The sequence below is a fragment of the Lissotriton vulgaris genome, chromosome 2_1 (assembly GCF_964263255.1).
Source record: "Lissotriton vulgaris chromosome 2_1, aLisVul1.2, whole genome shotgun sequence".
Classification (NCBI taxonomy): Eukaryota; Metazoa; Chordata; class Amphibia; order Caudata; family Salamandridae; genus Lissotriton; species Lissotriton vulgaris.
In genome coordinates this window covers 1828791558-1828807602 of record NC_141687.1, presented here as the reverse complement: position 1 = coordinate 1828807602, position 16045 = coordinate 1828791558, and the positions used below count along the sequence as shown (strand labels likewise).

The 16045-nt window shown below is 42.6% G+C and overlaps 1 protein-coding gene across 3 annotated transcripts in view; it reads left to right on the top strand.

Annotated features, from left to right (window-relative positions):
* Positions 1-16045, top strand: part of PAQR5 (progestin and adipoQ receptor family member 5) — a 278294-nt gene that overhangs the window by 53411 nt on the left and 208838 nt on the right. For 2 of the 3 annotated variants that reach the window (XM_086957946.1, XM_086957949.1), the window contains exon 2: positions 3262-3353. In XM_086957946.1, the coding sequence (XP_086814072.1) occupies positions 3297-3353 (57 nt within the window). In that variant the 5' untranslated portion in view covers positions 3262-3296. Of the gene's footprint in view, positions 1-3261; positions 3354-16045 lie in introns of those variants that run through there. The other variant, XM_086957948.1, reaches the window with a different exon arrangement.

The window sequence follows — 16045 nt, the reverse complement described above, 5'->3', positions numbered from 1 at the left end:
AGCTTATTTGCTCTGCATCGAAAGGTCCCACTTTATACTCCAAAATTATTTTGTAATCCTTATTAAATCCAAATGTCACCCCATTATTTTGCTTGATATATGTGTGTTTACTGTTTAATTCAACATTACTCCTTATTTCTACCTTTTTTAAAGAAAAATGCATAGTGTTTAGCAATTAAAGATATGCTTCAAAACTATGGGTTTGCTGATGTATACCTTTAAATTTCCACCCACAGAGATCTTTCAGCGGCGCCAATGCACCAGAATTCTGAACATATGAAGAAAACAAGCAATGCCAGCCCCAACTATTTGTAGGCCAGTGTCACAACACTAAAGAGGACGTATGCGCCCCAATCGACATTCAGTTGATCTGATACCTATGTTAATGTTAGATTACCAGTATTTATATGGCACACATCTGTTACGTGTTACTATTGTTATTGTTACTTAGCACTTGCACAGGTCAAATCCACCATTACAGGGGAATCTCTGAACACTTCCAAGCACTTGAGCCCTTCCTTGTTCGTTATACAGGTTGGATGGCAGCATTAGTACTCTTATCTGAAGTTTGCATTGTCGCAGTCATCGGAAGGTTCCAAAGTGAGTCGCACAGAGATGGCATAGTTGTATCACGATCGACATAATGATAATGCAGGTGACCCTGCAAAACATATTCTTGTGAGTGGGTGTAGCGTTGCATGAGAGGACACAGCTAGGGCAGTGGAATGTACTACTGTGGAGCGTGGAGTCTTGTGTTTCTCTGGTTGGCTTTTGGTAATGAGGTGTTTGTGTACTAGTTGCAGGAGTATTTGGTGAAATGCAAGCCCCGTTCAACGCTACAGCAGAGCAGAGGGTTTCTTTGAGAATTGCTGGACGTTAGCACTGTGGTGTCTGGAGAGCAAACGAGATGGTGTGCAGAAAAGGCTTGGTGCACATGGTTTAAGAGGAAAGAAATCCAGGATACATGAGGTGTATGCATTTTTGTAACCTATGTAGCCATTGCTGCTGTTGGAGAGTGACACACTGACTTTGCGCGGCCTTTGGCACTGGACTGAAGGCCCAAGAGTGTGCCGTTGATTCATTCAGCGTGCACAGTTGTTCTGACTGGCATTCTGTTGTAATTATTGCTTTTGAATAGAAACTCATTGCTATCTGTGTGGCTGTTGCAGCCGCAGACTTTGCAAACAAGGATGGTGTTTACTGAAACTTATGGGTCCTGTTTTATTGGCATTGGGTGTTGAGAGGGATGATTTATTATTTCAAGTTATTACAGTATTAATATGTAACCCATTAGCGCATTACAGCTACTACAGTGCATTCAGATAAGTAGATAGGTGGCAACCTTTACTGCTTGTCTTTGACGTTGCTTGACAGTGATAGAGTACCCTACCTGCAATGCTAGTGTGGTGTTTGTTCATCTGGTGTGTTCTGTTGTGCTTCTTGTTTTGTTTCCTGAGATATAGGTTTGTGGTGTGCTTCACATCTTTAAAATGTGTTGCAGGGTTTGACGTTCTGGTTGCATTTTGTGCTGTGAGAGAGTGACAGATTCGCACCCGTGTCGGCCGTGACGCGGAGTTAGTTGCATCTTTGTCGGTCTTGGGGCCCTACTTGTGTACGAAACAGCAGCAGTAACAAAAAGAATGAGGGTGTGGGATTGGTGCTTCTAGTCTGTTGTGTGCATTGTTGGTGAATTACATTTATTCATGCACATGCATTATTGCAGCTCAGGTGAGTCGTATATCGGTGGAGAGGTGGAGAGGTGTGGTGAAGGGGCCAGGACAGCTGACTTCAGGGCTCAGGGTTCATGGTTCAATCCCCGGCTCTGGCGGCAGCTCAGCTCAGCACCATGTGACTCTGGGCAATAGTTCACTTAATTTCCTCGACAGTGCCTTGAGACCCATAAGGGTGAGTAGTTTGCACTTTACAAATACAGATTTACATTTTTTTTTTACATTTACAGTACATTACGTTACATTCTACTGGTACTTTGCTGGTATTTTACATTCAGTTGTTTATGGTGTTGATATTTGGCTCATAGATACATTGCCTGTCCTTTCACCTGAGGAAGGGGCATATTGACGTGGGGTCCTGGCGCCACCTTGGTAGTTCGGGCTGGACTGTTCCCATGAGGCACAGGGTCAAGGCTGATTTGCATATAGCCATTGTCTGACCTAGGGTGGTGTGGATTGCAAAAAAACGATGGATTTAGGCCCAGATCTTTGTACTGGGGTGAATGTAAGACATTGTTCTGCATTCTGTCCATCAACTGTGTTTTTTGCAGTTTTCACCCCGAGTGGGCTGGGTATGCTCAGACGTGAGTCCCAGGCTCTCCACATTACTGGAGTCAAGCTATCCAGGCTGAAGAAGGCTGATATCCAGAAACCGGTCCTTGGATGCTTGATTCCGGTCTAGGAAAGACATGGCTTGGTAGTTTGGGCTGGACTGTTCCCATGAGGCACAGGGTCAAGGCTGATTTGCATATAGCCATTGTCTGACCTAGGGTGGTGTGGAGTGCAAAAAAACGATGGATTTAGGCCCAGATCTTTGTACTGGGGTGAAAGTAAGACGTTGTTCTGCATTCTGTCCATCAACTGTGTTTTTTGCCACCTAAGTAGCACCTTAGCTGAGATACTCTGCAGTGCATTTCCTTCTCCTGGTGGGAGCATACTGGAAACCGATATACTAAGTTAGGACAATAACATACACAACAAGCATTTGCAATGCAATAGGTCTCGCATTATTAAAGTTTACAGTGAAGGGTTGCTCAAAACTGTCCTACACATGAAGATCTAGAAGCACAAGGCAGCAGCATTTGAGAAAAGCAAAAGTAACTTTAGAGCTCAGTTTCCTTGGACATCTAAATGAAAACAAATGCTGATTTGTGTGCAAATTGCAAATGAAGTCTGTGCAATCCAGATGAGAGGAGGGAGCCAATGTAAACATCATATATATTCACACTGTACGATAGGTATTTGTATATTATGCAAGAACAATAATAACATATCCAGAAGCAAACAAACAGTGTGGCGCACACCGATAATTCAGGTGTAAGTCAGACAGAATGTTGTTTTGATATAATAAATCCAAGGTTAGCAAGGATTTACCTCGGTTGATTGTGGTGCGGGAGACCGTTTGCTGGCTAGGACCGTCTGCAGTAAACTATATCTCCCCGAGGCCATGTTCTTAGGGCTGAAAATGAGATGCGATTTACCTCCAAACCACAATGTGCCTCGTCGTAAAGACAGATCACATCTTTTTCAGATTTTACTGTTCCCAACGCTGAACTACCGACAGCTATGGTAGAAGCAGGAAACCCACACGCCTCAAGGGTCGGCGGGTCAGCAACTCGTAAAGTAAGTGATATACTGAAAATATGTTTATTAAATGGAATGACGTCCACTTGAGATCGAAAATAGTATGGATGACGGCAGATATCTTTAGACTGAAGTTAGCGTGGCTTACAATGCTGAACATAGATGCGTTGAACCATGAGCTCTATACAAGTCAGAAATGGTAAATTCTCTCTATTCACACAACGTCTGTCCAACAGTAATGCTAGCCGACAAATGAGCTAAGGCATCGGGTAATAACGAGACTTTACCATGACGACTATAGACATGTAGTGACACAGACATTAAGAAATGCATTGGCTCGATTTCACAGCCTACAACCTAAGTACCAGTCCTGAAGAAAAGGCACCTTCATTAAACAATTGGCGCGCACGCCGCGCCTGTGAGGGCACAATCATAGCTCCTCCCACGCCTATTGGTGTCGATTACGCGCTTGGTGCGCCTAATAGACACCAATAGGCCATGGGAGGAGTTATGCGCGTGCTTCGGGCCAATTGCTGCAGTCTTTTAAAATAAAACACACGCAAAGCCCAATGGGGTACCACAAAAGGAATCACACATGCACGAGCGTGTCGTGTACGATTCCTAGGTGACTGTTAAAACCCCGTTTTTAATTACAAAATGCGTCGTGCTGCGAAGCACTGCTTACGCAGTGCAACGCAGGGTGCGAGCCCTAAAAAGATGGAGGCAGCAGAGGGCCTGATTTAGGGTTTAGTGGAATGGTACTCGAACACACACATGACGGATATCTCTTTCACCTTATTTGAAGTGTATTAGACCATAATGCACTTGTAATAAGGTGGACGTGGTATCCGATATGTTTGTGGCTGAGTACCCGTCTGCCAAACTTTAAATCAGTCCCTTAGTGAATGAGTGTGCCTCAGCTCTACTGCTGATTGAAAGGCACAGACCTGTTGAGCACATGAGAAGGTGCAGGGGTTATCTGGTGTCACATTCATACTGGAAAGGCAGTTTGATGTTTGAGGCTTATTGTGTGGTGGTTAACCAGAGTGCATGGCAAGAACCCAATTTATCCCTCTGATCTGCTCCACTGTGTGTAACATCAAAGACCGGGCGATGTCCTTTGCTTCTATCTATTTTTTCTTATTTAGGCTCTTCAGAAAATCATTTCTACTGAATGTCTTGCTCCAAAACCTCTGCTCAAAACGTCTGAAATATGAAGCGTTTTTTGGTAGTGCCACTGTAAATGCAAGAAGTCTCCACTCCCATTAAGAAGCTTCAAGCAGAGAAATCAAAATAGTCTCCATGAGAAGGAAATGTACTGGGCACTTCACGCCAGAATAGTGTCGGGTGTGTGCACCTTTGCCATGTGCAGAATGTGATGGACAGGATCTCTGAAGTAATCAAGATGTGAAATAAGTGAACTCTCATCACCAAACACTTTAAGGTATGTGTCATGGCATTGAATGTGGGAAGAGGAGCTGTGCTTGGTCAGGTCAGACCTGTTTAGTACAGCTAACTTTACTCCCACAATGTGATGCTTCTGTGTCCTCAAAGCCTCCTTCCAAGTCATTATTGTTTTGGTCTGAAAGAGACCTCTTTGTAAATTGAAGTTGCTCCTAAACACCTTTCAGTAACAATAAATGACCGTGTATACATTTGAATGTAAATATTTCTCAACAATGCCTTAGCTTACGAAACAACCTGATTGTATGAATCTTTTGAATAACATGTTTTGCTTCACTATGAAAAAAGTGATTACAAACCAATTTGTCAACACCCAATTCATTGGACAAGCTTATTGTTCTAAATTCTTACGCCTTTTGAAAGAGTTACCATGACAGAAAACTAAATATACCCCACGGCATCAACACAATCCTTCCAAAAACACCTGGTGGAGAGCCAGTGTCGCACTGTGCGGCCACAGTTTAGTTCATACAAAGATTACGCCTTGAGCCAGATAAGTCTGTTGAAGCCCAATTTCTTTGGTACATTCATGAGCACCCTACTTTTAAAATGAATAAATTCAACATACTTAAGTGGAATTGGCAAAACAATTCAGCATCTCCTCCAACCACACTATTGATTATGGATGCCCATGCTGAGTCAAGCCTATCATGCCTTTCACCTATTAAATACCTCACTAAAGCCATTGTTAGCACTTCAGTAGTCTCTGCAACAATTTAATTACTATAAGTGGGTCTCGTTTCCCTATTACTCGTTCAGGAAGCTCCACAGTAGGTGTCAACACACACCCATGATAGATTTTAGGGAGCGGTCCCTCAACTCCATCAGTGCAAGACCAAGGTCAGTGGGGATCGAGTGTTAGGTAGCACTATGCGACTCTTTCTAAAATGTATAGTGACTTTTGGGTGGCGTCACTATAAATGCAAGAAGGTTCCACTCCCATTAAAAAGCCTCCAGCAGCTTTCCCATGCAGCTGGGTAGCGATGCCTCAACTGTGCTAGCCTTTAAAACATTTTATTATTATGTGACTAGTAATGTGCATCTTTGTTTTGTGTATTACGGTTGCCCCTTGCCATGCCCTCCCCTAATGTCTTCCACCTCGTCTCCTCAATAAGGAATAACAAGTGGCTTTTCCATATTCCCTTGAAAATGACAGTTGTTTTCTGTAATGTATTTAGTATTGCATATGTGCCGGAATAAATCTCTTAGGATCTGGAACTTTTCAAGCATGAGTTGTCTAGTAGTCACTAGTTTATAAATTGACTGCATTACCCAGTTTTTTTATTTACTCACAAGTGAACATTGTCAGATCACTTTTCATGGCCAACTCATGCTAAAGTCCCAAAAGAATCCTGAAAGGACTATTCAGGTATTCATGAGCTGGTCCATGTAATGGCTGCATCTAAAGCAAATCCCACAATGCTCTACCAACCACTCATTTTTCCATATGTTTCCAACATGTATCAGTTTCCTTATTTTACGTTCTCAGCCAATATCTACAAATGTACATCCTGGCACCGCTGAAGTTGATCTCGTAGGCCAACCTCTCGCAATCTCTTTGACTCTGCAGTAGTATAGTGGAGTGACGCGAACGGCGATTGCAGCATCAAGTACCGAGGAGCCTGACCGAGCGAGGGGATAAAATTGAAAGGGGATACTTTCAACAACCCCTGGAACCTGCCTGCAGTGTCCCCCTCCCGCCGCCGCATCTGATCACGAGAAGCGGCCGCCGAGCGGAGGGGGGCACCCAAACTACAAGCCCCAACAGCCTTTGCGGCGCCACACGCCGAATCCATCGCGCCAGGCGGCGCATAAAGGCAGCGTCACCCCGGCAGAGCGGGTGACGCGAACGGCGATTGCAGCATCAAGTACCGAGGAGCCTGACCGAGCGAGGGGATAAAATTGAAAGGGGATACTTTCACCAACCCCTGGAACCTGCCTGCAGTGTCCCCCTCCCGCCGCCGCATCTGATCACGAGAAGCGGCCGCCGAGCGGAGGGGGGCACCCAAACTACAAGCCCCAACAGCCTTTGCGGCGCCACACGCCGAATCCATCACGCCAGGCGGCGCATAAAGGCAGCGTCACCCCGGCAGAGCGGGTGATGCGAACGGCGATTGCAGCATCAAGTACCGAGGAGCCTGACCGAGCGAGGGGATAAAATTGATAGGGTATACTTTCACCAACCCCTGGAACCTGCCTGCAGTGTCCCCCTCCCGCCGCCGCATCTGATCACGAGAAGCGGCCGCCTAGCGGAGGGGGGCACCCAAACTACAAGCCCCAACAGCCTTTGCGGCACCACACGCCGAATCCATCGCGCCAGTCGGCGCATAAAGGCAGCGTCACCCCGGCAGAGCGGGTGACGCGAACGGCGATTGCAGCATCAAGTACCGAGGAGCCTGACCGAGCGAGGGGATAAAATTGAAAGGGGATACTTTCACCAACCCCTGGAACCTGCCTGCAGTGTCCCCCTCCCGCCGCCGCATCTGATCACGAGAAGCGGCCGCCGAGCGGAGGGGGGCACCCAAACTACAAGCCCCAACAGCCTTTGCGGCGACACACGCCGAATCCATCGCGCCAGGCGGCGCATAAAGGCAGCGTCACCCCCGCGTCGCGGGAGCGCCCGGGGCTAAGCCCGGGCAAAGGGCGGGCCCTCTGTGGCCCTCAGGGGACAGAAGGAGACGGGACGGGCCACCCCCTTAACATCGGCAGTGAAGACACCCTGACATAAGGCATTAATTGCGCCCAACACACGCTGTGAGGATATACATTCATTTCCAGAAGATGACGAAAGCGCAGAAAACCCCAATGGCAACGAGATCCACAACAAGACTAAAATCCGTGAGTACACCATTACCAACTATAACTGCCATTGATATAATGCTGCAAAAAACTATCAGCGTAGTGGCGGACGCTATCCAGAACACAGAGAGACGTCTCTCCCTGACACCAGACATGTGCTTTCCAAACTTATCTCTACATACCACTAATAATACACGGTAAACAGTCATAATATCGATTCCAAAATATAGAATGGACATAATATCGAAGTAAAAATATAGAATGGACAAAATATCGAATTTACACAATATAGTGGTTAAAAATATCGAATTTAAGGTAAGTAATATCGATTTTCAAAATATAGAAGTCAAAATATCGAAGTATACAATATAGGCATTAAATATATCGATTTTTTAATAATATAAATTTTTTTAAAGTGTTTTGTATGTTAGTATATGTGTGAAAAGTGTATACTAATTTTTGTAATGTATGTTTAATGTATTTTAAGTAATGAATTTTATGTTATTTAATTCTGTAGCGGGTTGTGGGTTTATAGGGGAATAGGGTGGGAAGTAATTTAATTGTAATTAATTAAATATTATTATTTATTTATTGGTATTCATTTTGAATTTATTGTTATTTTTTAATTGTAATTAATTTTTATTAATTGGTAATTATTTTGTATTCATTAAATATTTGATAATTATGATAATTGTATTAATGTATTTTCTATAGTGGGATGTGGGTTTATAGGGGAATAGGGTGGGAAGTAATTTTTTGTATCAATTAAATATTTGATAATTATGATAATTGTATTAATGTATTTTCTGTAGTGGGATGTGGGTTTATAGGGGAATAGGGTGGGAAGTAATGTAATTGTAATTAATTACATATTAAAAATACTTTTTGTGTATTGATAATTAATTTACTGTTAATTTTTTATTGGTATTAATTTTTATTATTAATTAGTTTTTGTTATTGAAAATTAATTAGTTGTTAAATAATTATGAATAGGTTATTAATTTTTAATAACTAATATGTAGTTGTATTTCTAATTAATTATTACATAATATTAAATTGGTTATAAAATTTCAATTAATGTTTTATTGGTATTGATATTTAATTTATTTTTTATAATATATTAAATCATTACTTTCCCTACTGTTAAACTAACTGCAGTGGGAATAGTAATTTTCACCCTCCCGCTATCAAACGCTTTCCCTACTGTTGCACTCTCTGGAATGGGAGTAGTATTTTTTACCCCTACGCTATCCAACGCTTTCCCTACTGTTGCACTCTCTGGAATGGGAATAGTAATTTTTACCCCTACGCTATCCAAAGCTTTCCCTACTGTTGCACTATCTGGAGTGGGAATAGTAATTTTCACACTCCCGCTATCCAACGCTTTCCCTACTGTTGCAATCTCTGGAGTGGGAATAGTATTTTTTACCCCTACGCTATCCAACGCTTTCCCTACTGTTGCACTCTCTGGAGTGGGAATAATAATTTTTACCCCTACGCTATCCAATGCTTTCCCTACTGTTGTACTCTCTGGAGTGGAAATAGTAATTTTTACCCTTCCAATATCCAACGCTTTCCCTACTGTTGCACTCTCTGGAGTGGGAATAGTAATTCTTACCCCTACGCTATCCAACGCTTTCCCTGCTGTTGCACTCTCTGGAGTGGGAATAGTATTTTTTACCCCTATGCTATCCAACGCTTTCCCTACTGTTGCACTCACTGGAGTGGGAATAGTATTTTTTACCCTCCCGCTATTTAGCGCTTTCCCTACTGTTGCACTCTCTGGAGTGGGAATAGTAATTTTTACCCTTACGCGATCCAACGCTTTCCCTACTGTTGCACTCACTGGAGTGGGAATAGTATTTTTTAGCCCTAACGCTATCCAACGCTTTCCCTACTGTTGCACTCTCTGGAGTGGGAATAGTAATTTTTACCCCTACGCTATCCAACGCTTTTCCTACGGTTGCACTCTGGAGTGGGAATAGTATTTTTTACCCCTACGCTATCCAACGCTTTCCCTACTGTTGCACTCACTGGAGTGGGAATAGTAATTTTTACCCCTACGCTATCCAACGCTTTCCCTACTGTTGCACTCTGGAGTGGGAATAGTATTTTTTACCCCTACGCTATCCAACGCTTTCCCTACTGTTGCACTCACTGGAGTGGGAATAGTATTTTTTACCCCTACGCTATCCAACGCTTTCCCTACTGTTGCACTCACTGGAGTGGTAATAATAAATGTTACCCTCCTGCTATCCTACGGTAAAATATTGTACATTTTTTATTAATAATTAATTATATCTTAATTTTAAGGTTATTTGAGTATTTTTAAGTATGTTTTAGTTAATTATATTTATTATTTCATTAATTTTAAATTACTTTTAAGACTTAAAAAAATCGATATTTTGACTGACTATATTTTTTACAGACTATATTTTGGATTCGATATTTTTGTACTTACCTGTTTGTGGATAGGAATTCGATATTTTGGCATTCTATATTTTGGTGACTATATTTTGGTAAGTCTATATTTTGTCATTCTATATTATGTCAGTGATCCGAAATACACACATCATGGACGATAGCTCTAACTCCCAAGAATCTTTATTAATGCAATCTTTTACAGATTTACCAAACTCGCACATTAAGGATACAACATCAAAATCCCTGATTACGTGTCCTACTACGTTTGCAAATGAGAGTAGTCCCTCAATTCTAACTAACTGTGGCAATAACACAAATCGTTTGCATATATCTTCTCCAGACTCTGAGGTCCAGCTAATTGAGAGTCATGCATCCACCAATCAAATCGCTCCGATGCCAACGCTTGATCAAATAAGTAATAAGAAGTGTGCCAAGAAAAAACGCAAGACCAAATATCTAATGAAAAAAACCCATCATCTTGCATGCAAACCGAAACGTTCAATTAAAGATATGTGGCAGAAACTTACACAGGGGAATCCTACTGACAACACTTTAATAAGGCCCCTCCTCACTCCTCCTCAAGACCCGGCTCTGTCTTGTAGTCATGACATCAACTCGGAGAGCATTCAGGTCAACGAGCAGACAGGACATATAGTCCAAATATCCTCAATGAAAATGCCATCCCTGTCTGAAATTGAAACATTGATTAAATCCCTTTTACAACCTATTAATAATCGGATAGTCAACATAGAGAAGGCCCTAGGAAAATTCAAAAGAGCACAGAATGAAGTCTCTTCTGACATCCTCAAAATGCTCAAAGTATCTAACACAACCTCTACCTTTGTGCCAGCAAGCACAACTCTTAATGTAAACAACCTGAAATCTGCTAACAACAATATTAGTAACTCAGCGACTAGTATTGATAAACAGGATACAACACAGAAACAGGGCCCGCCAACTACAACTAACCCCTCTTCAACACAACAAGTAGTACCTACCCCAGTCCAGACAGTACTCAAACCTACAAATAATACGCAGATCGCACCCATTTCCGAGGACGCTGACGACAGTGAATGGGCCGCGGAGGGTTTCCCCTCGGACACAGCTACAGTCAATAATGAAATATCTAGGCATCCCATTATTCCAACCACGAATACACCCAATAACGCACCAGGGACAAATCAGCCTAGACCCAGGATGACAAGAACAACCACCCATATAAATCTTCCAACCGAGTCTAACGCCCACACAATAGTTATGATTGGGGTACCCAAGTTAACTGAAAACACGAGGGAAACCTATGTGGAACCAAAGAACAAGGTTATGCAATGGCTAACCACTCACAGACCACTTCCCCCCCACATAACAGGGACCATCTCTCACGTGAGGAGAGTAGATTGGGTGGGAACAAGATACAAATCAACTGAGGGAGACTGTATTGTGATCAGCTTCAAAGATAGAGGAGCTGCTAAATTTATCGCCAACTGGAGGAGCTCCTCCACAAACAGTCTGATTCGCACAATGGGATTAAGCTATTTCTATCCACGTAACCCTGATGGTCAAAGGCATAACTACAAACGCCCTTACAGCTACGAGGGGCCCCTGGCGCCTCAACCTCATTCCCAATCATGGGCTCCCCCCTCAGCTCCCAATCAGGGACTGACTCTGGACTTAGAATCGCAACGATACGCCCATCCCTGGGAAGGAAGAACCTATAACTATCCACCCCACTCAATGTATGAGAAATTAGAACCTGTTCATTATCCATACAAACAAGATTTTACAAAATCGTACCTGGCCCATAACCAATACGAGATCCCAATTTCAAACAGATATGATGCCCTGTACACCTACGATTATCTGGACGAGGTGGATTGACTGCCATCCGTCCCGCACTCTAGCTCCTTAACTGGTCAGTTAAACCCTGTTGTACCTCTCAATTTAGTAAAATTCGATAAACCTGTGAGTACCCATGCTTCCCCTAGTGCGGCATTAGATATCTCTAAAACAGAGCAGATAGTACTTAGCCCTGAAAGCTTTTCTTCACAAGGTGCACCTGTCCATCTTACTGTTGACTGTTAAAGTGGACTTCGATAAACAGTGATGCTCTGCTCGAATCCGTTAAAATGAGCTGTGATCAAGAACTTACCCTCTGCATTTCTAATACTACACCTCCTGATCTTATATTATCTGCTTTTGCCGTGCTGACTCGTAGAGTCGATCAATTACTCTAAGTACCATTGAAGGGACTAAATGACCAACAGCCAAGATGGTTTGACCACACCTGCTCAAGAGCCAGTCGACAACTGAAAACGGCTCTTAAGAACAAACCAAGGGATCCCGTATTAATTAAAACCTTGCGCTCTGAATACAAATCTGCCTTGGTATCCCGCAAAAAGGTCATAAAGGCGAACATCTGGGAGTCTCTACTTGACCCTTCAATTCTGGGAAATAGCTCCAAATTTTGGAGCATAATCAACAAACCGATGTTTGATGACCCCAATGCCGCTAGCATCGGATCTGTCATACCAGAAAACGAGTGGATCTCCCATTTTAGCCTAATTTTTAAGAGCGATGATCCCCGGCCGACACAAGCTCCTAATCCTCCCGTAGAAGCTCCTCTGCTGTTCACAGATAAGGAAGTGGAAAGGGGGATCCGTTGTTTAACTAGCAATAAGGCCCCGGGTCCAGATGGCCTTCCCCCAGATTTATTTAAATCCAATGTCTCCTTCTGGGCCCCAATCCTCACGGCGGTTGTCAATGCTGGAGCTGCCACCGGGGTACCAAAGTCTTGGGGAGCTTCAACTATTGTATCCGTTTACAAGAAAGGAGACAGAAGCAATGCAGCATGCTATAGGCCAATCTCCCTGATCAACTCAGTCGCCAAGGTTGTTGGAGTGATCATTTTAAACAGGCTGACTGTATGGGCCAAAAACAACAAAGTTATGTCACCAGTGCAATACGGTTTTAGACCAGGGCATTCTACAATAACTCAATGCCTGAATCTATACTTAATCAGTGGCAAATACACCCTGGCTAGAAATGGAACACTAAACATGGCCTTTATGGACCTTTCATCGGCCTTCGATTGCGTTGACAGAAGTAAACTCTGGGATGTCTTGTTGAAAATGGGGGTTGAAAAAAATCTGATTAACTTTTTGGCCGACCTCCACAGCGATACATGAGCAAATGTGCGGTATACCAAAGACTTAAAAGTAACCAGAGACTTCAAAATAAATCGGGGGGTTAGACAGGGCTGTATTTTAGTGCCATTTCTTTTTAATCTATATATTAACGATCTAGAGGAGCACCTTTTAAAAACAAATACGGACTACCCATACATAGGGAAATGGGGCGTCCCTGTCCTGCTCTACGCTGATGACACCGTCCTTATTTCCAGAACTGCACTTGGCCTTCAGACTTTATTAGACTCTTTTTTCTATTTTATGAACTCACAAGGCCTGTGTATCAACAATACCAAGTCATATGTCATGAAGGTAGGATCTGGACCTAAAAAGTCCTACCCATTCTCTGTTAATGGGGAAAAAATACCTACTACAACAACCTTCTCATATCTTGGTGTATTGTTTGACCATAAACTCACATGGGGCCCCGCATTAAGGAAAAAGAGAGTAGATCTAATAAGGACCAATGCCGCAATAATTGACTTTGCTCGCAAAATGGGTAACACCCCAGTGGTTGCATTGATGAAACTATATCAAGCCAAAAGTATATCAGTCGCCTGTTATGGGAGTGATCTTTGGGGCTTTTTACCAGCGACCGATCTTGCAACCACTGAAAACAACTTTTTAAAACAAGTTTTATGCCTACCGAAGAGCACGGCTAACTTCTCCACTCATGAGGAACTGGGCATGCCCCATTTAGAGGACAAAATTGCTGTAAACCCCCTGTTGTGCTGGCTAAACGGTTGGTTGAATAATGAAATACCTTTCACCCAAAACATTCTACTTGAAGCACTCAACTGGGAAGGTAAATTCAAGATACCCTGGATAAAATATATTCGAAATTGTCTTCAAGATTTGGGCAGGTTGGACCTCTTCCTAACACCACAGCAAGTATCTAAGCGCGATGTAATATCTGTAAAGGACGCTTTCTTGTTGACTCGGCAGCTGGCCAGGGAAGAGTCCGAACTGAAGAAGGGTAGTGTGATGAATCATGTTTTAACAAAATCATGTATACAAATAGAACCAAACCTATCCTGGTCCATCTCCAGATATGAGCGCTTCTTATTGACTAGATTTCGCTTTGATTTATTTCACCTGATGCTAGCTGTGCCCAGTGGAGCTCATAGGGGACAAGTGTTGCCAGCTTGCGGCTGCGACAATAAGTCTCCGCAAGACCTGGCACACTTTTTATTTATATGCTCCTACTACACGTTACCGCGAAAAATGTTTTTAAAACCTCTTTTTAAAAAACTGAATTTTGTGCAAATAAGGCCTGCACTAATTTATCTTAAAATGCTGCACTGTGAAAGCACTTTATTTACATGCAATTTTTTAAAAACAGCCCTGAAATTCAGAAAAAGTATGGAAGGTTAACCTCTACTTGACCCGAATTATTTATGTATACAAGTCTCTGATAAACTGTACATTCATGCTTGCGTGAGCTATGATAGGCTACTTCGCGATCCACCGTTTTAAATTGAATTTTTTTAACCAATGAACTGTTTACATATGTATTTTTTTTCTCTGTACTTTTAGGACTGAATTTACTTACAGTCGAATAAAGAAATTTTGAATTTGAATTAGTGGAGATTCTCGAGCATTTCCCTCCTCAAATAAATTAAATGATGTTAGTTTCTAAGCAGGCAAGGTATCTCTCTATTTCAGCAGTGCAGCGCTTGAAAAAAATACTGTAAGCAAGGCAGCATGTGTCTTTTTCTCATTTCTTTCCTTCCAAAACAAAAGACTTGCATATGACGCTGTCTTATAAATAATGTATGGTCTTGGAAGAATCATGGACTACTGCACGCAGATTGAGGAACTGGTGTATGAGGCACGAGGGGTACATAATAAACATGCCAAAATATGAGGCCCATGTTTGAATGCATCTGATACTATATAACCATGGCCACTACACATGTAGCACTACTGCAAACAAATCATGATTTGTTGAGTCCTTGAGAGGATTTGGATGTACTATATGGTATGGCTGCTAGGCATTATCATGGAATACACTTGCAAAAACTGTCTTGGGTCCACTCAGGCTCATTTGAACAACCTTATGCTCAACCTTGCATAGGCATGGCTTTCGAGCAGCAAGGTTTGAACAAAGGAACTTAGTTTAAAACAGTTAACAGTAACAAACAATGAGATAAGAAACCCACACAACACAAAAGAAACACAATACCAATTTATAAAAATAGATTATATTTTTATGAATTTTTAGAGTCCTTGATGAGATGAGCATAATCCACAGTGGAGTTCCAGAGATACTGATTTTTAAAGGTTTTACCACTTTTAATTTCAACTACAAACAAGCATTTGGTCAACAAACAGTTTTTAAACTTTAAAAAAGTTTGTAAAACTTAGTTTGGCTACTTCGGCCCTGCTTGGGTGACCAAATCCGACATGATAAAGATCTGGGAGGCCAATGGGGTAGATTTGAACAGTTACCTGGTAACTAGAGCATTTTTCATTCCAGTTCCAGCTTTTACACTATGCCTGCCATAGACAAAAATGGAGTAGTCATGATGTTGGGGATGCAGAATTAAAAGATGTTCAAAGATGCTCCAGTTGCAGTGCGTTGTCAGGGGTGCCTTTGTGGGGATTCCTCGATCCACGGGTGATGTGGGGTGACTTTGGCTACAGAAGTCGAGGTCCTACTACGTCCTATTCATGGCAGTAGAAGGCCAGCTGCGGCTGGGCTACCAGTCTCTGCACATAGCGGTTAGGGTGAAATCCTTTGGGGAGGGTAGTGTCCCTCTTGGGTGGCAAATCCAGACTCTAATGTCACTCCCAGTTCTGACTTAGGGGGCGATTCCGATGTCGTAACGACCGGAGTCCGTCCAGTTTCTGTTGGAA